The sequence below is a fragment of the Oratosquilla oratoria genome, chromosome 7, assembly GCF_046742065.1.
Source record: "Oratosquilla oratoria isolate Oo_2021 chromosome 7, ASM4674206v1, whole genome shotgun sequence".
NCBI lineage: Eukaryota > Metazoa > Arthropoda > Malacostraca > Stomatopoda > Squillidae > Oratosquilla > Oratosquilla oratoria.
The window spans coordinates 84,315,931-84,338,871 of NC_134783.1; the positions used below are offsets into that span (position 1 = coordinate 84,315,931).

General features: G+C 41.0%; 1 protein-coding gene across 2 annotated transcripts in view; it reads left to right on the forward strand.

The window, feature by feature from the left end:
* LOC143027244 (uncharacterized) overlaps positions 1 to 21,019 on the forward strand; it is a 31,762-nt gene extending 10,743 nt beyond the window's left edge. Inside the window, exons 3-15 of one of the 2 annotated variants that reach the window (XM_076188500.1) lie at positions 5,241 to 5,868; positions 7,265 to 7,424; positions 8,169 to 8,331; positions 9,675 to 9,835; positions 12,066 to 12,206; positions 14,038 to 14,217; positions 15,103 to 15,216; positions 15,698 to 16,041; positions 16,698 to 16,855; positions 18,839 to 19,836; positions 19,959 to 20,059; positions 20,178 to 20,295; positions 20,431 to 21,019. In XM_076188500.1, the coding sequence (XP_076044615.1) occupies positions 5,241 to 5,868; positions 7,265 to 7,424; positions 8,169 to 8,331; positions 9,675 to 9,835; positions 12,066 to 12,206; positions 14,038 to 14,217; positions 15,103 to 15,216; positions 15,698 to 16,041; positions 16,698 to 16,855; positions 18,839 to 19,836; positions 19,959 to 20,059; positions 20,178 to 20,295; positions 20,431 to 20,545 (3,381 nt within the window). In that variant the 3' untranslated portion in view covers positions 20,546 to 21,019. The remainder of the gene's footprint in view (positions 1 to 5,240; positions 5,869 to 7,264; positions 7,425 to 8,168; positions 8,332 to 9,674; positions 9,836 to 12,065; positions 12,207 to 14,037; positions 14,218 to 15,102; positions 15,217 to 15,697; positions 16,042 to 16,697; positions 16,856 to 18,838; positions 19,837 to 19,958; positions 20,060 to 20,177; positions 20,296 to 20,430) is intronic. The other variant, XM_076188502.1, reaches the window with a different exon arrangement.
* Positions 21,020 to 22,941: the final 1,922 nt, after the last annotated feature.

Sequence of the window (22,941 nt, forward strand, 5' to 3'; positions counted from 1 at the left end):
AGGTTTAGGAAGGAAATAGGGAAGAAATGGTTTACCAACAGAGCAGTTAACGAATAGAATATACTTGGTAACCATGTAGTGAGCGTTGAAACAACTTTGTTTTAAGAAAAGATTAGTAAACTTACGGATAGGGATAATAGGTGTATATGGACATGGAACTGCCTAGTGCAGGCCTTATGATCTCTTGCAGTCTCCTCCACTCTTATGTTTTTACGACCTGAATGCTCGCTTTACCTTGAGGGGGAGGAAGATGAGGGGATAGTGTCCTGTGTCAGAGCTATTTACATGAGCTTATAATAAGACTGCGCAACCATGTGTTCGTTTGTAAGATTACGTGTGTGAATAAATGTGTATGTGTGATTCACCATGGTCTTGGATCACGTGTTGGACTCGTGATCGACAGCTATTTCCATCCTGGAAGAGAGCTCAGAGCTCATATATGACCGATCTATGGGTAATATCGTGACCTTACACGCACACACACACCCAACTCCCTGTCCACGAGAGTTGGAGTAACGAATCGTAGCACAGCGATACTGAAATTATTTCAGCCCTGGGCAGGATTCGAACACCCATGTGTGTATTTACCTAGTTGTATTTACCTAGTTGTATTTTACGGGAAGGGGAGCTATGCTCGTGGGGTCCCGTCTTCATATCTCATTTTATCTAAACTATTTTTAAATTCATGTATTGTTTTTGCACACACCACTTTCTCATCTAACTTGTTCCAACTGTCTATTACTCTGTGAGGAAAGCTGTTCTTTTTAAAATCTCTTCTATAGCTGTCTTTTTTTATTTTCTTTCCGTGTCCTCTTGTATTTCTGTCATCCCATTTTATCAGATTCTCTCTATCAGTAATTTCTATGCCTTTCATGATTCTGTAAATAGCTATCAAATCTCCTCTCTCTCTTCTTTGCTCTAGTGTCTGTAGTTTAAGTTTTTGTAGTCTCTCTTCATATGATAGTTTTGAGAGTGTTGGTGCCAGTTTTGTAATTGCTCTTTGTATTCTTTCAAGTTTTTTTATACATTTTTTTGTACTTGGTGACCATATCGTTGCTGCATATTCCAATCTTGGTCTTATCAGGGTGATTAGGATTTTCCTCACCATTTCTTCATCCAGGTATGTAAATGCCACTTTGATTGTTCTTATTAAATTATAAGTTTCTCCAAAAATCTTATTTATATGTTTCTCAGGTGACATATTATTCATAACAATGACTCCCAGGTCCTTCTCATTTTCTACTTTTTTTATTCCTTCTTTTCCCAAATTATATGATCCTGTTATTCTGTTTTTGCTTTTTCCAAATTCCATTATACTACACTTTTTTGTATTGAACTCCATCTCCCACTTCCTACTCCATTCTTGTACTTTATTTAGATCTCTCTGTAGTGATTCACAATCTTCTTCAGTTTTCACTCTTTTCAGTAATTTTGCATCATCTGCAAAGAAGCTCATATAGCTTTCAATTCCTTCATCCATATCATTAATATATATAGCAAACATTATTGGGGCCAGAACTGTTCCCTGCGGGACACCGCTTATTACTTCATTCCATTTTGAGTGCTGATCTCTTATCACTACTCTCATTTTTCTTTCTTGCAAAAAGTCTTCCATCCAATTTAGCAATTTACCTTGTATTCCTCCTTCATATTCTAATTTCTTAAGCAACTTCTTATGTGGTACTTTGTCAAAAGCTTTTTTTAGGTCTAGAAATGCACAATCAGCCCATCCATCTCTTTCTTGTATTATATCTATTAGCCTTGAATAGAAACATATTAAATTGGTGACGCATGATCGTCCTTGTCTGAATCCAAATTGCCTTGGATTTAGTACGTTGTTTTTTTCCAAGTATTTTACCCATCTACTTTTGATAATTCTTTCACATATTTTTGCTATTGTACTTGTTAGAGAGACTGGTCTATAGTTGGTAGGTTCTTCTTTATTTCCTCCTTTATATATAGGTACTATATTTGCTTTTTTCCAATCTTCTGGAACTTTTCCTTCTTTTAAGGAACTGCTTATTATGCTATGTATTTTGTCTGCCAGTTCATTCCTGCATTCTTTCAGAATCCAGTTTGCTATTTCATCTGGCCCATGCGATTTTCTGACATCAAAATTACCCAAGTGTGTCAATATTTCATTCTTTGTTACTTCTATTTCTTCCATAGGGGGGACTTTTTCCTTCCACTCAATCTCTTCAGGTTGTATATTTTCCCTTGTAAACACTGATTTAAAATGTTTGTTCATAATTTCTGCCATTTCCATTTCCTCAGTGTATTCAACTCCTCCTTGTCTTAATTTCTCTAAGTCTTGTTTGTTTTTCAGTTTATTGTTTACAAATCTGTAGAATAGTTTTGGTTGATCTTTACACTTTTCTATAACATCTTTTTCATATTTTCTTTTTTCCTCTCTGCACTTTTGTACATATTCATTTCTATAACCAGTATATATTTTCCATTTTTCAGGTCTTCTGTCTTTTTTCCATCTGTTCCAGGCTTTGTCTCTTTTGTCCTTTAACTCCCTACAACTTTTGTTGTACCAGCATTTTACATATTCTTTTTCTTGTTTTTGTCTTGGGACATACTTTTCCACTCCTTTTTTGTAAATTTTTGTCAAAATATTCCATTTCTCTTCCACTGTTGTTTCTTCTTTGTATATTTCTTCCCAGTTTTCTTGTTGGAAGAATTCTCTTATTTTATCAAAGTTTGTTTTTTCATACATCATTCTTCCTTTTCTATATTGTTCATTTCTTTTCATATATTTTTCTTCATTAAGTTCCAGTTCAATCAATATGTGGTCACTTTTACCTATTGGTGTTTTATATTCAATCTTGTCCACTATTCTAGGTTCAGATGTAATTATTAAGTCTAGCCTCGATGGTTCTTCTTCATTTCTATACCTAGTGTTCTCTTGTATCCATTGTGTCATTGAATGGTCAGTAATCATCTCAAGTAGAGCATTTCCCCATGAGTCATCACCACTCTTTACTGTCATTTCTTCCCAGCAGATTTCTTTGCAATTAAGGTCGCCCATCATAACTATTCTTCCTCCGTCTTCCATTATTTTAGTTAATGCTATCTTTGTGTCCTCTAACATACTTTTATGTTCACTCTCCTCCCATGAGGCTGTTTTCGGAGGCACATAATTGATCACAAATTTTCTGCTCTTCTTATCTCGGTCTACCACTTCTATCATAATCATCTCTACTGTATTCTTTCCATATATGACACCTTTCACGTTTATATCCTTCTTAGTCAGGAACATAACTCCACCCCCTTGTTTTTTCTCTCTGTTTCTAATCCAATAATTGTATGTATCATGTCCTACACTGTTGGGTGGTAGTGGGCCTTTTAATTTTGTTTCTACAATTCCCATTATGTCCGGTTCTTTTTCTTTCAAATAATCATTCAGTTCATTCAATCCTGTTATCAATCCATCTATATTTGTGTAAGACACTCTTAGTTTTCTGCCACTTCCATTGTATTCTCTGTTTCCCTTATGTTTTTCTTTAGTATGTCGAACTGCTTTATTTTCATGTTCACTACTCTCCAATAGAATCTCTCTTTCTCTGACTCCGTTCTTTCCTCGTTTTTTGCCTTAGCTTCAATTCTTTTCTGCTTTTCTGCCTCTCTTTCCTCCTTATTCATTTCTCTTTTTATCCATACCTTTTTATATTGATCATTTGTTGCTAGTTTCCCTGTCTTGGATAGAATTTTCTCTGCTGTTGTTTGTGACCTGAATTTAATCTTAATTGGTCTGGTCTTATCTGTACTATATTTTCCGAGTCTGAATTTTTCCTCAATTTCCTTTATAATTTCTGGTTCATCTTCCTGGACTAATTTTAATAAACTGCTTACTCTTTCATTTTCCTCCTTGATTCTTGCAGTTCTATCTGGGTTATGTTTCTCTTCCATTCCTAATATAATTATACATTTCTTTTTGTCAGCTAATTCTCTTACTATATTCTCCTTCTGTCTCATCACTTTAATAACTGAGTCTTCATTATGTTCTTTCAATTGCTGTTTGACTATGTCAGTGAATGAAACCTTATTCCCTTCTTGAGTTATTCTCCAATTTTTAGCTTCTGTAGCTAGTTTCTCTCTGTTTTCATTACTATTCTTCTTCAATTTCTCATTCTCCTCCTTTACATTTCCTAACTGTCTTTTTAGGTCCTCTATTTCTTCAGTTAAGTTTCTGTTAGCCTTCTCTAGTTGTTCCAACCTTTCAATTCTTTGAAAAATGGAGTCTACGTTACCTAACTTACGCTCCAAGTCCTCGATCACCTTATCAACTCTCTCCTCTAGTCTTATCAGTCGGGGGGGGGGGGGTTGTGTCCCCCCCACCCTCTTTAAATCCCTGGAACATATTCTCGTCACTTTCTTCTGTATTGCTCCTCTCTATACTTCTAATCTTTACATTTTTATTAGACATTTGATCCTCGCTAAGTCTTTTGTTTACCTTCCGCTTGTCTGGCTGGTCAAAGTCTACTCCCTCCTCATTTCCTTCCATTTCCCTCAGTAATCCCTCCCCTTTTCCTCTTTCCCTACGTTCCCACTACTCCACGAGCAATTTCCCCCCCACCCTGCAAAAACACTAGGCACTTCTCTTTGCGTTGGGATCCACAGACTTCACTTTTCTTCAGAACGTCTTCTAAGCCGTCCATTCGTTGAAGTGTGTGTGTGTGTGTGTGTGTGTGTGTGTGTGCGTGTGTGTGTGTGTGTGAGTGTGTGTGTGTGTGTGTGTGTGTGTGTGTGTGTGTATGTGTGTGTGTGTGTGTGTGTGTGTGTGTGCGTGTATGTGTGTGTGTGAGTGTGTGTGTGTGTGTGTGTGTGTGTGTGTGTGTGTGTATGTGTGTGTGTGTGTGTGTGTGTGTGTGTGTGTGTGTGTGTGTGTGTGTGTGTGTGTGTGTGTGTGCGTGTGTGTTTATCTTATTGTAGTATATAGGAGAAGAGCATCGCTCCCTGAGTCCTGTCTCCTAATTCTCAATTTATCATAGCTAGCCTCAAATTCGTGTATTTGTATGTGTGTGTATATATGTGTTTGTGTGTGTGTGTGTGTGTGTGTGTGTGTGTGTGTGTGTGTGTGTGTGTGTGTGTGTGTGTGTGTGTGTGTGTGTGCGCGCGCGCGCACGTGCGCATATTTTGTGGCCAACATAAAACTCAACAAAAGGAACTGGGAATACGTTAACCATATACTCCACCACTTCGCATTCACCAAAGTTTATCTGAATCTCCCACAGGTGGACTACGCCCGACACCTGGGTTCCATGGACTACCTGGTGCTCACTACCGTCATGCTCGTCACGGTGGGCCTTGGGGTCAGCAAGGCCCTCAGGAGCTACGCACACCTCGACGATAACCCTTCAGGCAGTGGCTACGCACAGAAGACCTACCGTAGTAGGCCAAGGGACATGAGGATCATTGCAGGAACAAGAGACTGCGAGGAAGGACATGGGGCAAGAGGAGAGGTGATGGATGGACGAGGAAAGGAAGTAGGAGTTGGAGGAGAAGAAGGAGGGGAAAAAGGAGGAGGTAGTAGAGAAGAGGAACGAGGTGAAGAAGGTGTAGAAGGGGACATAAGAGTTAAAGAGGGCAGAAAACCTACTGAAGGTAATATTCTGCAAGGAGAGGAACTGGGCAGAATATTCCTGGGGAAAGAACAACAAAACCTGCCACAGGACCAGCACCTGCAGGATGGCGAAAGGACCTCTACGGAATGGATCAGGAACGGAGACAGAAAAAAGAGAACTGACAACGGAGGCGGCGAAGGTCCCATGAGGACCTCGTCCGGCAACAAGAGTGTTTTCGAAGTCTTCAAAGCCAGTATCTCTATGTCCAACGACTTCGTCAACATCGTCACGCTTTATTGTAAGCAGTTCCACATTATTTGCTTATATCAGGGCCTTAACAAGAACAGGTCAATCAGTTTCGTGGAAGAATATAACATAAACGTTATCTAATATATATATATATATATATATATATATATATATATATATATATATATATATATATATATATATATATATATATATATATATATATATATATACATATATATATATATAAACGTCCCTCTTGATGACGTCATATTTGAATTCTTCCCGAGATGAACCGATTTGTTTTTATCAGACATTTTATTCACCATAACTTAAAAGGTGCTACACAGGCAAGAAATAATCCCTATGTTGCATTTATCTTCAACAAAACTGAATACAGCCCAGGTTTTCCTTATGTACCCAATTCACTAATTCTAATTTTCTTGATCCAGGAATGTCTGGCTGTAGAATAGTTGGAGTTATGCCCTTACGACTGAAACATGTTAATAAACTAAATTGCAAACGTATCAAATGATAATAGTAATGTATCAAATCACAAAAACTAGGTTAGAATTTCAATTCATTGAACACATTATTTACTTTCGGTATATACAATTACATGTATTCTAATTCAGAAAATGCATCTGTTCTGTAGTCATATGAAGTACAGTACATATCAAATGACCCACTCCCGCCTTCTCTCGCAGCGTCTTCTGTCATCGGTAACTGGTTTGGACATAATTATAATCTATGTATATTGTACTTCATGGGTCTTAATACTGAGTGAAGAAATTAAATTAACCTAACCATAATCAACCATAATATAATTGAACAGTATGCATGCAGTGAATATATTTTACTTCTAAACGAGCCAAAAATTTTAAGGCTCGTTGACACGGGGCAAATTGAGAGGCAATTCAATTGTACAAGTTATTTGAACTGGAGAGGAAAGAAAGCAAGTACGTGTTCACACAGGCCACTTGTCACTGACTTGGCCTGTGTGAACATGTACTTGCTCGTTTTCCTCTCCAGTTCAAATAACTTGCACACTTGACTTGTCTCTCAACTTGCCCCGTGTAAACGAGGCATTATTCCCTGAAACAAATTCAGAAAAAAATCTTCGCCAAGCCTTGGTTTTTTATCAATTCACACACGCAACCACACCAGAGAATGGCAGGCTTTATTCCCTGAAACAAAAAACAAAAAACAAAAAAAAAATCGCCAACCCTTGGTTTTTATAAATTCACACACGCAACCACAGCAGAGAATGGCAAGACAAACAAGATGTACAAAGAGAAAAATGAACAACGACAGAAAACAAAGGGCAGAGAACATATGCAGTGCATGTGTAACGAATATTTCGCTTTCCTCCTTTCTCTCTCTCTCTCTCCGTCCACATCACAAATCACAAACCTGGCAAGTATGCACCTTATCTCTCCCTGCAGGCGTGTGCGGCGAAGTCTACGCTCATGACTTCCACGTGATGTTCGTGTTGGTCGGGATGGCCCTTGGCTTGGGCTTCGCCTTGGCCCTTGTCCTGCCCGTTTTCTCCGCTGCCAGGGTCAGTTGTTTGCAAGACTACCTTGTCCTCCGCTTTGGCAGCAGGTACGTAACATTGCAACACACTAGCTGTTTGGCAAACTTATCACACTGGGCTTCCACGGCTTCAATCAGCGCCGACACGAGAGTTCGTTTGAGTAAAAACGACTTCGGTTACAACATTTTATTTTTTCAAATCCCCAAACATCAAATAATTATCTGTCATATTTAGCAAAGCTGAATGGTGAACTAAGAGCTTGTAAACCTATACAAATGTTAGACATACTGTTGAAATGTTCTTAGAGAAGTCTAGGTTTCTGTAAGCAAAGTCATATTCTAGTTATTCAAATAGAGGTTGGAGGTAGGATGTGGAAGAAAAATTAGTCCAGTGTGATAACCCCTAAGTTTTTGTTCGTTATATCTAGAAAAGTGTTTGGAAAAGAATTTGCTGGACTTGGGAGATTTCTGTACACTTATCATTGTTAAAGGAATTGGAGATACCAGTATGCTCTCTTTCACACACACACACACACACACACACACACACACACACACACACACACAAGGCAAGGTTTGACATATGGAGGAAAAGAGACGAGATTCCATGAACATTGTTCCAACTAAATACACACACACACACACACACAGACACACACACACACACACATTCAGATATACAAATATAGATTACCATATGCTCATACTCTTTCACTCCTTTATTTCTTACAAGGCAAATGAAACAAGTGTTAAATAAAATCATAGTATCCCCACACTCGAACAAGCCACCCACGTACTCCTGTACCTCGCCAGGCTCCCCAGCGTGTTGCTCCTCCTGTCGAACCTGGTGCGCTACGTCGTCGGGGTTGGCCTGAGTCTTCACCTGGTGTCGTTGTGCGTGGCCGCCCTGACGCGACTGCCCCCGCGCCTCACCGCCCCGACCATCGCCATCCTCGCTCTCCTCTTCGCCAGTGTGGTCAGTGCATGGACTTCGAGTTTATTTATTTAACCCGTTTAAGCTCGGAATTTTTCGTTTTGTTGAATGACATCCCCGGGAGTTAGGATCAAATCCCGCATGAGGAACTAAAGCTTAAATCGGTTAACTTTTTCATGATGCTTTTTTTTTTTTTTGGGCGAAGAAAGATCAGTAAAAGAAATGTGGAAGGCAGAGGTGGAAGGAGTGAATATGAGGGGGCATCCTAGGATGAGATGGATGGATGGGGTGAAAGGGGCATTACAAAAGAGAGAAATGTCTGTGGAGGAAGGACGGGAGAGGACAGAAGATAGGGGTGAATGGAGAAGGGATGTGTATAGATGATGCTGTGATGCATGAGGGAGAGTGGGTGAGGGATGGGGGGTGAGGAAGTATGTATGAGAGAAATTTGACGCAGCCCAAAGGGATTTCTCCCCGTCTTCCCCTTTTTTCTGCAGGGGGGGACGGAGAGGGGGGTCGCCGATTTAATGAAGCGGCCTTGCTATGGATGCGCTGTGTCTTGCGACACTGCCTCTGACCCAGGGCAGTGGACAGGATGCAGGGAAGACCCGTCATCCAGGAGGTACCAAGATAAGGAGGGAGGAGGGTGGAGGGGAGTGGAATATATAGGAAATGGATTGGGTGGGATAATAATTCCGATAGTTGTCCCCAGACTCGAACATGGTGGCAAGTCCTGGGTTCGAGTCCGGGGACAGCTGTCGGAATTATTTGATTGACATGGTCGTCACTGGCGGTTCTATTCAGATATGTATATATATATATATATACATATATATATATATATATATATATATACATATATATATATATATATATACATATATAAATATATATATATATATTATATATATGTTTATATATATGTATATATGTATATATATATATATATATATTATATATATATATATGTATATATATATATATATATATATATATATATATATATATATACATATATATCATTTTGTCAGCACTGACCAGTGATTCTATCATTAGGGACATATGTCGCACAGAAGAGATAGAAAGTTAAAAGTTAATCATCATTCTTCCTTGAGAGGAAAGTAGCCTCCAGTCATAAGAGAATGCTGCGTGACTCTGGTCCGTAGGGATGTCACTAAAGTCCCTAAAATATTGATTGCTTAAAACATGACTCGATATACTATAGGGGGAGAGATGAGAGAGAGAGAGAGAGAGACAGAGAGAGAGAGAGAGAGAGAGAGAGAGAGAGAGAGAGAGAGAGAGAGAGAGAGAGAGAGGAGCCACACCCTTGAAAGGAGGTACCACACCACATCTTACACACTTTCTCCGTCTTCGTTCAACCTCAGGGAGGCCTTGAGTTCAGCGGCAGCGGCAGCGGGAGTCGGCTCCAGAAGGTGCTCCTGCTGACTTCGACCGCCTTGGCCCTCGTCATCGCCACCGTCGACCTCGGGGGGTTGGCCAAGGTTCTCCAGCATGCTGATCTCGGCAACAAGCTCCTGATTCAAGGGTGAGAGGCAGACCGGGTCCTGGGTTGGAATATATATATATATTATATATATATATATATATATATATATATATATATATATATATATATATATATATATATATACATATGTAAAATATTATTACTCTCAACTGCTCTCAATTGCTAGGAAAGTTTTGGCCCGCATTATGAACAGTCGTCTTAAGGTCATCGTTGAGCAGATCCTACTAGTGTGGGTTCAGACCCGAGAGAGGGACTACAGACATGATATTCTCCGTTCGTTGATTGCAGGAGAAATGCTACGAACAGCACCAGTCGTTCTACCTTACCTTCACTGACCTCACTAAATCATTTGATAGTGTGTGCCACCCCCTTCTGTGGAAGATCTTGAAGAAGGTCTGCTGCCCCGACAAGTTCATCATCATCGTGTAGCTCTTCCACGACGAGATGTCGGCCTCGGTTCTTGTCAACGGAGGCAATAGTGAACCCTTCAAAGTTGACTCTGGCGTAAAGCAATGTAGCGTTCTTGCACCAACTCTATTTTCCATCTTCGTGGCCACCATCCTCATGATCAAGGACAACGTTCCACCTGGAATTGATATTGTCTACCGAATGGACGGAAAAGTTTTCAACTTAGCCGACTGAAGGCCAAGACCATATCTCTTTTAGATTTTGAGTACGCTGACGAAAATAGTGTAGCTTCATCTTCTTACGAAGGTCTTCAGCAGCTTCTTGAAGCCTTCGACGATGCTCGGCCTCCATGTCAATTTGAAGAAAACCCAAGTCCAAGTCCAAGTCCTCCACCTAATGTCACCAACCACACACCGCCCTCAATATCACTCAAAGGAAGCCATGTCTCATCCATTGTCAACATTGACATTGAGATCCAACATCGACTTAAGTGTGCTGGGACAGCGTTCCGCAAGCTCCGCTCTCGTGTCTTCAAAAACCGTAATCTTCGGAAAGAATCCAAGATACTTGTATACAAAGCGGTCATGATGCCAACACTGCTGTACGGCTCAGAGACCTGGACAACTTACCGCCGCCATGTCAAAAAATTGGAACGTTTCCACCAAAGTTGTCACAGAATCATCCTTAAAATCAGCTGGAAAGACTACAGAACCTACCTCAGTATTCTTTCGGAAGCCAACGTCCCAAGCATCGAATTTTATCTCATCAAAAACCATTTGCGATGAGCTGGTCACCTGGTTCGCATGGATGACTCTCGATTGCCGAAGCAACTGTTCTACTCTGAACTACGAATTGGGAAACGGACACGCGGTAGCCAAAAAAAAAAAAAAAAAAAAAACGATACAAAGACATTCTAAAATCTAACCTGAAGAAATGCGACATTGACTGGAACAACTGGGAACAGCTGGCCAAAGACCGGGACAGTTGGAGACACCTGACCTATCAAGGAGCCCAGGTCTCTAAAACCGATAGAACCAACAATATCAACCAAAAGCGCCAAGACCGAGAGGAGAAGCAAAGAAATCAAAACCGCCAGAGACTTCCTCCCACTACCGTCTGCAACATCTGCAGCAGACAATGCGCACCAAGACTGGGTCTCCTGAATCACCAGAAGACCCACTGAAGTTAAATAGAAGTTAAATGAAGAAGCTAAATGAAGTTAAATGGATAAGTTAAATGGAGACACTCACCCTCGCTCCGAGGGATAGCCACGACGATAATTACTAAATGTGATAAGTTGAATAAAATAAAACAAAATAAAATACAACTTGAAGATTTGTCATCAAGCTTTAAAATCTCGCTAGGCAAATCTATGTTCAGCAAATCCTTGGTGCAGTGATAAACTATATAGATTAGATTCCACTGTTTGTCACATAAGTACTGTCATCCTCATCTTCTTTCTCCTCCTCTTCCTTTAGCTCCTGCTTTCCCTCATCTTCCTTTTCATCTTTTATTTCCGTCTCCTTTTCTTTCTCATTTTCATCTTCCTCCAAGCCGTTGTTCCTCTCAGCACAGGGGTGGGCGAACAGCTGCCCGCTAAGATCAAGTCATATACTCATGTTATTATAAAATATCAATTAATATTTTTTCTTCAAACTGAGTTACTTTGTTTTTCAAATAAATGTGTTCCATGTGAAGTTTCTATTCTAAAATAATGATTTTACTCAGCATACCATGCGGCCCTGTAAATTGTGACTTCCTGGATGTGGCTCCTGGACTGAAAAGTTTACCCAACCTTGCCTTAGCCTGCTCAACATCTCCCCCGACTCTTCCCCTTCAGGCTGGACACGGAGACGCGTTCCCGGCACGGCACTTGGGCGGCGGGCGTGCTCGGCCTTGCCCTGGGCGTCAAGCTCTACGGATTTCATCAAGCTAATCTCAGGAGGGCGGTGTCCCTTTCTTCCTTCGCCGCCGTCGGCAGGTGAGTGGAACGGGCGCCACCTTGTGCAAGGTGGGGAGGGGGGAACACTTGGGGGTATTTATCAAAGAAGCGACCAAGAGATTCTTGTTCTCCCCTTTCAGCTTGTGTATTTGTGATTTATATCATCTATGCAAGATGGATACCGTGAAGAACTCATGAGCAGGTGGTCGTGAGTTCGATTCCCGTGACCAGCTGCGTGCTTCTTCCGTTGGTTCTCGACAGCCCTGGTCAGGCGGGGAGGCGACCTAAACATCGGCCTTAAAAAAAAAAAAAAAAAAAAAAAACAGCGGCCTGCCGCAACTGACAAGGCTTGCCCTACCACTTCTTACTTCATGAGAGTGAGATGATGAGTTTGAGGTAAGAGCCAATTGTTATGTTGGCGTCATTTCTTCGTCATCAGTGACATCTTCTTTGTTCTTGTAGTTATTACCCTGCTATACAGGCTTTACATAACCTGTTCTGACCCCTGGTTCTATTCAGTTGAGAACAACTCTTTCCACGGTCATCATCTCTTCCCTCCTGACGGAATGCTATGGCGACAGCTGAAGTAAGATGAAAAATGCCACACGGTACGGAGAGAGTTAATCATGATAGGCTACAATTGACTATACCGCAGGGTATAGATGAATAAAATACCCTGGTGGCGACCAAAATAAACAAAAAACGTGTCAACCGACGATGGAGGATGAGACGAGATGAGGTGCCACAACAAAATCCAGCAAAGAAAACGAGAAACAAGTAGTGCTGAAGAGGGAGAATGAAGGTGAAAAAGTTATAGTGAATGAATACACAAGATCAAACGCTTTCCTAGGCAGAGGGACCCCTTCCTCTCCCACGTACCTACCCAGATAAACTAGCCTTGAGAAAGTCAGTAAAAGGCAGTTAAGTTTCATGTCTTAGTAGTATTTCATCGAGAGAAGCTGCTACGCCAGGAATGTATTTAGATACGTATGGCGCATTACGAGAATTATAAGTCGTTGTATTACGCTTATTGAGAGACAGATTGTTGCACAAACGATGACAGTTTCGTGAGGGAGTTTCTATTTGACATCTGATTTGACACTTGTCAAATAAAGGTACGTTTGGCTCGGCGAGGTTATTAGCCCACTACAGCCAATGGCTGGTGACGCGCATCTTCTTCCTACCTCCCTCCTTGCATCATATTTGGGTCAGCCTCGTACTTTGCAGCTCGAAGCAAAACAGCCCCATTCATAGACAAAGAATTGGTGCTCTAGACAATCGTTTGACGATCATCATTGAGCCATGAACGATCATATTTGAGCGATAATAGCAATGAGCAAAATATACCTTGAGGAGGAGAGGAGACTTGGTTGCGTGCGATACATTATTTGCATTTTTTCAAGACAGTTGCTATATACTGTACATATGTTTATAGCAAAACATTAACATTTATATTTATAGCATATCTTATCATTGTTAAATCTATAACGTTTAATTAAATATTTTCTTATCATCCACCAGTCTCTCTTCTGTTACAGCAGCTCTATCGTGGACCTTGGAGTGTCCCCATTTCATGCCTCGCCTCACATCAGTCATCTTATTTTCTGCAGGGCCGCACATGTAGCTTGGATAAACTCAACTTATAAGTACTGTTCACACTAGCGGTTTGAACCGCGTGGAAACAGCGGCGGTACCACATACTAGAAGAAAAAAATTACTTTTTTTTTTTTTAGGTTTGTGGGGCTGTCACATGCCCGGACCTCAGCCTTGTAGCGGTCCGGAAGAGTTCATACATGAAACTGATCCACAAAAGGTTAAGGTTGTCTTATGTAGGTGAGTGTTTTTTGAAGTTGTCTTATGGTTCTTGCAGCGCCATGTTCCTGAGTCTCCTGCCCATTGCCTTCGTCTTCCTTCTGGCGGCCTACGGGGGAGTGTTGGCTGCTCAGCTTTACCCTGCCCATGAAACCACGGGCTCCATCCACGTCAGCGTCTGCGTCAGGAACCTGGGTATGGCTTCGAGGGACGCCTTGAAGATCAGAAACAACTTCAGGTGAGACATACAAGGATAAGAAAAAAAAAAAAAAAGAGGAGTAGAAGGAAGGGAGGAGAGATATGACAATGATCGTTTTCTGGACTGGAAACGCAGCCCCACAGTAGTCGTCCTTCCATAGATTTCTTAAGGGAAGAAACTTTGGACTGTTGTTAGTGTTGCAATGGCGTAACTCTACTTCTACAACCGACTGGCAGGAGGAGAGGAACAGTCAACGAGTTTCACTGTTCTTTGTGTGAAAAAGTGGAGGAAAGATGGATGAAGTGCGACTTCCAGGGCAAGCAGAAGTCACCAATAGTTGCTGGAATCGAATCCGACAGGGCAACATTTACAGAAATCGCCATTTTCTGCATCTTCAGCACTGTTTAATGGTATCCCACTGGGCTATTTCCCCCCCGACTGTTGGAGCAGATTTGTATCCCGCAGCTTTCGGGAAGGAATCTGATGTGCTGGAGGAAAATGATTTTCCTCCAGCGTTCTATGTGTTTTTGTTAAGAAAACAAAATAGTTTGCCATAGTGGTTTTATGGCTTTTTTTTTTTTTTTTTTTTTTTAGGTGGGTGGTACCGCCGATTAATTGGAGGTTGGAGAAAAAGTAGCCTTGTGTGATAATCCCTATGGTGTGAAGTCCATTATTCATCTATCTATTTATTATTTTTTTTCTTTTTTAGATTATATAATACAAACTCTGCTAATAATTATCCACTCGTTGTACTGTGGATTTCCATCGTACGTCACCATGACGGTGATCTAATCATCACCATTAATATCCATATTGTCAACGCCATCACCACCACCACCATCACAACCACCATAACTGAACTCATTACAATCTTCATTCCCCCACCTCTATCACTACCTGGCGCCCTCTTCGCTCACGTTCCAGGTACATGAGGTTGACCTTGGACCAGGTGCTGCCCACGCTCGTCATGGAACAGCTCGAGTTCATCCCAGGGTTCGCCGGCTTCTTCCTGGCTATCGTCATCTCGACTGCCATCACGTGGGTACCCCAGCAAGGTCCTCTGGTCCTCAACTTCCCCTCGACATCTTAAGAGGTTATCACACTGAGCTTCCACAGGTTTCACCAGCGCCGACAGTTGAGAGTTCGTTTGAGTAAAAACGACTTCAGTTACGATATTCTGTTTTTTCAAATCTCCAAATATCAAAATCTTTCCGTCACATATATAGCCAAGCTGAATGGTGAACCAAGAGATTGTAAACCTATATGAATGTTGGACACACTCTTGAAATGTTCTCAGAAAAATCTAGATTTCTGTAAGCGAAGTCATATTCTATTTATTCAAATGGAGGTTGGAGGTAGGATGTGGGAGGAAAGATAGCCTAGTGTGATAACCCCTTTAAGGAACTTTAGTAACCCCCTTACGGACCAGGGTTACACAGCATTCTTTTGTGAATTGAGATTCATCTTGAATCGTTAAATAACACTAAATGAAATCCAACTTCCACTCTTCGTTCTACAGAGACATGGCATCACGGTACAACCTACTAGCCGCCATCTTGTGGGAGCAAAGCTTCTCTTCCCTTTTCCCCAAAATCATCTTGTCTCCTGCTCTCCCAACTTCCCGCCGCCCCACGCCCCCAAGAGCTCCCTCCATGCCTCCTACAGCCTCCTCCCTCGGTCACTCTGTTTCCACAAATCCAGAGATCCTTTCTTTGACTCTGGAAAAAGGCGACAATAATGCGGCACTCCGGCCGTTATCCTCTTCTGCCGCTCCTCCACCTCCTCCGCCTCTCCCACCAGAGCTCCTCAGGGAAGAAAACAAAAAGAGGAAGTGTTTCCTCTTCATCTATAAACTCGTCATATGTATGTTAGATTAATCTATTTTCTTGTCCTTTTCATGTTTTGCACGTGCGTTTCAGTTTGGTTTGCGTTCGATTACGTAGGCTACACAAATACATGCATGTACGTGAGAAATTTATCTTATATTGGTGTGTGAGCACAACAAATATTACACGAATGAATCCAAAATTGTAAGAAACCATATTTACATCAGTATGTGTGCAAACATGAAAATTAATTCGTGCCTTGGTATATATATATATAATAACACACACCGTTAACACCTTCAATATAGTGGCGTACTCCAGAGATTTTGCTTCGGCGAATTCATGTAGTAAAGTGACATTCTGTAATGAAGGAGTTTCGATTGATCAATAACCCCTTCAAGACGGGGTTCCTCTTCCCTCTCAACTACATTACTTAGCTGAACCATGGCCAGAACAAAATACATAAAGTACGTCACTAGGTTGAAGATATTATATGAATTTGAGCCACTACCATCCCCATGTTTTGGAAAGAAAGCACAACGATATGATGTCATAAGAAGGTGCAACAACTCGTGTGTACGTGATTCATAATATATATATATATTCTTTTTAAGTGAACTGACCTGCTCTTATTTTGACCTCGTGCTAACAAACACAGCACACGCCTCATGTGGTATCTTTGTCACAACAAAGGTGGCGTCAGTGGCATTGTCAGCGTGGGCGTGAGCGTGGGCGCGAGTCATGCAGGCGTGGGCGTGTGGCAACTGTGGCAGACAACGACGGGGGTGATGGCGGGTCCCGTAGTCGGGCTGTTTCTGGGGGCACTCTTTTTGCCCTGTCTCTCTTCCACCGTAAGTGTTCCCACCACATATGGTCAAAATCTGAAAAACATTGGGTAATGCTCCGGTATCTTCGTTACTTCTATATTCAGTGCAAGTGCTTCCGCGATTATACGAAGGGCAATAATGTCGCTTCTTTGCAATTAAACCCAATTATGTCAGTTTAGATTCAGTTTGTGTGAAATGTGAAAAAAAAACAAAGTTATGAATTATTATTAGATCTTTGAAAGACTACATGAAGGCTTCCCCGATCTCCATAATCGAAGATATGATATATTCAAACATCCATTGCGATGGTCATATGTTTTGTTTCTGATATTTCATATCAATTTAATAAGTTATAGTTATGACCTTACTAATCTGCTGTTGCTTTTCATGATATCTGAGGCCCATAAAGAAACATATTTTTCAAAATATAGATAAGCAATTCACCAGCTCATCTAGTAGCGCGGACAGTATCAATCTTAGATGAAATATTATAATGGAGCAGCGGAGTAAAGTAGTAGAAAGGGGCAGTTAGTGATGAAGTAAATATAAGGATGGTATTTATAACCTGCGGGACCGTTGGGTTGCTACGTTGAAAGGTATATCTGGCTTTAGAGGATAATTGCGTTTAAATGTGGAGAAACGACAGGAGCCTTTGGATTTGGCTCTCACAGAATAAGAGCCAATTAAATTATTATTTGAAGAAACAAGTAAATACGGGGAAAAAGTTGCGTGAGGTTAGAGGTGGCGCCGTACTAGACATTTGTCGCTTGCATGCTACTCGCTTTTACCACTTTGTTTGAGTAGAAACGACTTCGGTTACAATTTTTTTTTTCAAATTTCTAAATGTCAAATTACTCTTGCGTCATATAGTGAGAAGCTGAATGACGAACTAAGAGAAGTTAAACCTATACGAATGTTAGACACATTGTTGAGATGTTCTTACGGAAGTCTAGAATATTGTAACCGAAGTCGTTTCTACTCAAACGAAATAGCAAAAGCAAGTAGCATGCTAGCCTACTGTGCCGCCACCATAAGCAAGTAGTGTTTACGAAGACTGTGGGGTATAGTACGAGGAATATCACAAGAGAAAGGTGGGGGTGGGGTGGGGTGGAAGGGTTCAGGGGTTGGCACAAGACATGACTAAATCATGGCTTAGAAGATGTCTCTCTTCACACAATGACATGGCGTACTTGGTTAAATACATTTCATACATGAGTGGAGTATATATTCTTTTATTCGATTAGTTCTATTTCATGTTTAACCTTACGATTACATTTTTTCTGTTTTCTGTGCCTTTTTATATTTGTTTATTCATATATTTCACTTTGTAACGGAGTAAATTTCTAAATGCCCAAAGTGGAAGGGATATCTGGAGAATCACTGATCTTGTATACCTGTTTTTATGTATTCATTTATTCATCTATTTATATATTCATTAATATGGATGGGGTAAAAGGGGTATTACAAAAGAGAGGAATGTCTGTGGAGGAAGGACGGGAGAGGACAGAAGATAGGGGTGAATGGAGAAGGGTTGTGTATAGATGATGCTGTGATGCATGAGGGGGAGTGGGTGAGGGATGGGGGGTGAGGAAGTATGTATGAGAAAAAAAATTGACGCAGCCCGAAGGGGTTTCTCCTTTTCTGCACGGGGGGACGGAGAGGGGGGGTCGCCGAGTTTATGAAGCGGCCTTGCTGTGGATGTGCTGTGTCTTGCGACACTGCTTCTGACCCAGGGTAGTGGACAGGATGCAGGAAAGACCCGTCATCCAGGAGGTGCCAAGATAAGAAGGACGGAGGAGGGTGGAGGGGAGTGGAATATATAGGAAATGGAATGGGTGGGAGTGGTTTCTATGCCTTTTTCTTTTTGGCTACCCCCCATGTAAGGGGGAAAAAGCCTTTGGTATATGTATATATATTTAGTACATAATCATTAATCAACTTGTTATTTTGATTTATCTATTTATCTATATAATCTAATTATTTATTTATTCGTTATTATTATTTTAGAGTGTGGTGTTTGGCTGCACGGTTGGCTGGGTCATCAACTCATGGCTCTTCCTCGGTTCGTGGCTCTCAGGCACAACGGGAGGCCTTCAGCCTCTGAGCCCGCACCCCATCCCCAAGGCAACTCTCCAACACATCATGGACAAACACAACCTCACCTTCGAGTCCATAGCCCGTCTCAACCCAAGTTTCGACTGCAACAACATGGCTACCGAACTCCTCTACTGCCCCATCAATTTCCTGTACACGACGCGTGAAGGGGTAATGAGCACAATTCAACACATTACAGATGTAGAAGATACGGGTGACAGACCCTTTGAGGACAGTACAAGGGTCTACCAGAGCTACTCACCCGAAAGGAACATTTACCAAAGTGACCATGTACCAATCACTGATAAAACTTTCAATAAACGTTTGTCAGAAGAAATTAGCGGTACCAGCAATAGTAATGAACTGTACGAACAGGGTGCAATTGAAGCTTCTACAGAACAAAAATCAAACCTTAGGGGTACGCAAGAACTAGTCGACATTAAATCTAAACACAATATATATCCATCATATAAGGAGTGGCTAAATGTAAGTAGAGATTCCGACTCAAGAGATTTCTTTAATGGACTAAATACATCAAGGAATGAAATAATTCCTAGTGTCAGTGACCCAAGAGGGAAAAGCCAAGTGTCTAACAAAACGGCAACAAACGGTTTGTCATTGGTTGAGCAGAAGAGTTTGAGGGAATCAAATTCCAAAGAATTGAACGTCTTCCTCAAGAATGAGCCAGAGAGGCAAATGGACTTCAAGGACACCACACTTCAATCCCGGACTCATCTCATAGACTTATTTCAACAGATTCATCTTTCTCAGAGTATCCAAAAGGTTACAACCGTGAACAAGACATCAAATATTAACACGTCCATAGAAGGGTCATTCGAAAATGCGACACAAATTGTTGATGAGGAGCTTCATGTGGATGAAATCAACTTAACTACGCAATCCTTAGACCAGTATGAAAAACAAATTATTCTTACCTTTGTATCACTGTTCTTATTCAATAATCTTCCACTCAAGGATAGTAATATTCTACATATGATGAATTACTGTAAATTCGTGTATTTTCCCTTTTCAGGAACAAATTGAGCTTGTGGTACAACACATCCTATTGCTATTACAACTCCATAGGAACTATGGTATCTTTTATGGCTGCTGTCGTTTTTTCTATTTTAACAGGTAAGCATTTCAGTAAAAGACAATTCATTGATTAAATCGAAACATATGACCTGAAATTCAGAAACATCATAAAGATTTCCAATATCTGTGCAAATGACTTCCTTCCCTCTTGGCGCAGGTTCTTGTCACCCACTGCCACCCAACAAGGACGTGGTCAGTCCAATTTCATACAAGTTATTTCTTCGACTTCGTTGTCCAGAGTTCTCGACTCTATTCCCAAGCTGCAGTTCACAGAGGTGTGTATCTTGAAGGGATCATGGTTGTGAAGACCAGTAGTGATGGGAGGGGCTATTGGGAACATTGAATATGTCAAGGCTGCATCCAGGATTTATGGACGGAAGCTATACCTTGTAAATATATCACCTTTTCAGGACAATCTATCCAATTCAGCCGAGTGCCCCTGCTGATATGCTACACACCAGCAAACATAGCGAGAGATACACGACCAGGGCTCTCTCCATCATTCAAGAAACCAGTGGTCTCTGACCAAAATGAAGAATATGATTGTTAACCCCGTGATCAAGGAGCCACGAAAAAAAGGAGGAATAATTCATAATAAATCTTGACAAATAAACCTAATGATACTTTGAAGGTCAAGTTCAGCTGAGGGACCGCCTCGGAACAGGTTAAGGATCTCGTTTGAATGTGATTTCATTTTTAATTATGTCTCATTTCGAAAGCTGCTTTTCAACCAAATAGAATCATTTGCCGTTATTCACAAAGTCATAATCAAACCAATGGACAAATAAATTAATAGATGAATAAATAAGTAAATTGTGTCACAGGGTACAATGGACATATCGAAAGATTACCTGTCACTCTCAGAAACAGAAAATTATAATAATGACAATAAATCAATAGAAAATAAAGTATTACGTTTTATTAAATCTGTAAATATACTGTAGTTTTCGAGCCCAATTATAAGTATATTTCAGGTACCACACATGAAAAAGTATGCGGATTTTCATATGCATAAATTTAGACAACCATCAGAATGGGAATCATCATCACTAGTTTTTGAAGATTCAGATGTAGTGGCGGTGTTGCAATGCAACCACACATCCACTTTGCCTCTATGCATATATTTATAAATCGTTTTAATTACCTACCTCATGAGAGGATGGTGATTTTTTGTCCTTTCTATATACATACATATACCAAAGGCTTTTTCCTCCTTACAAGGGAGGTAGCCAAAAAGAAAAAGGCATAAAAACCATTCCCACCCATTCCATCCCTAATACATTCCACTCTCCTCCTCACCTCCTGGATGACGGGTCATCCTTGCATCTTGTCCACTGCCCTGGGTCAGATGCAGTGTCGCAAGACACAGCACATCCACAGCAAGGCCGCTTCATTAAATCGGCGACCCCCCTCTCCGTCCCCTCATGCAGAAAAGGAGAAGACGGGAAGAAATCCCTTCGGGCTGCGTCAATTTTTTCTCACACATACTACCTCACCCCCCATTCCCCCACCCATTCCACCTCATGCATCACATCATCCATATACATTCACCCCTGTCTTCTGTCCTCTCTCGTCCTTCCTCAACAGACATTCCTCTCTTCCCCAAAGCCCCTTTCACCCCATCCATCCATCTCATCCTCGGTCACCCCCTCATGTTTACTCCCTCCACATCTGCCTTCCATATCTCTTTTACTAGTCTTTCTTCACTCATTCTTTCCATGTGTCCAAACCATCCCAATACTCTTTCATCCACCCTATCTCCCAGCTCCCTTACCACCGCTGTTCTCCTCCTCACCTCCTCATTTCTCACTCTATCTAGACTAGTAACCCCCATCATACTTCTCAGACACCTCATCTCAAACACATTCAAACTCCTTCTCTCTTCCTCTCTTATGTTCCATGTTTCTGCCCTGCACAGTGCTGTTGGCACAATCACTCCTTCATACAATCTCCTCTTAGCCTCCATTCCCAAATGTCTATTCCTCATTATACTCTTTAATCCACCAAGGCATTTACTTGCTTCTCTCAATCTACATTCTACCTCCACCTCCACTCCACCCTTTCCTGTCACATTCGCACCCAAGTATCTAAAGCTATCCACTTCCTCCAGTCTCTCTCCCTTAGTGCTCCCTTCCAGTCTGCTGCCACTTTCACCCCTTGTACATGTCATCACCTTACTTTTACCCACATTTATCTCCTTTCTATATACCCTTAAAAAATAACTTCTGCTCTCCTGGTGATAACGTCATCGCCCCAACCAGTACTTCCCAGAATCCGGGAAAAAGCTGACACAGGTTGCATAAAGGTTTTGTACACGGTTGGCTAGGTACCTCATGGTAAAATAGTCTCCCGAAAGCAACGCCAAAGAAGAATATATATGTATATATATATATATATATATATATACATATATATATATATATATATATATATATATACATATATATATATATATATATACATAATACATATATGTTGACTATATTATGACAAATAAGACTGAAGGTGGAAGAAGCAGACGAGGAGTAATGACCCGCAGGGTCTTGATCACAAAGCTAATAACTCAATCGTAACAGGATATTTTATACATGGACGGGTCATCTCACGGGACGCTTCGGAGAGCTTGTTATTCTATTTGCGTATTCTTTTATTATTAATAAGCTTGTGGCTTTTGCTAAACATATAAAGCCTTCTCTATGGTTAATGTTGTTATTAGTGTTGATATATGATGCCTCAATTGTCTTCCTTAGTTTCTTGGATGATCCTTTATTTAATACGGTTGTGTTGTTCCAGTCACCTCCCAGACTGGAACAACACAACCGTATTGAATAAAGGATCATCCAAGAAACTAAGGAAGAATACGCAAATAAAATAACAAGCTCTCCGAAGCGTCCCATGAGATGACCCGTCCATGCATAAAA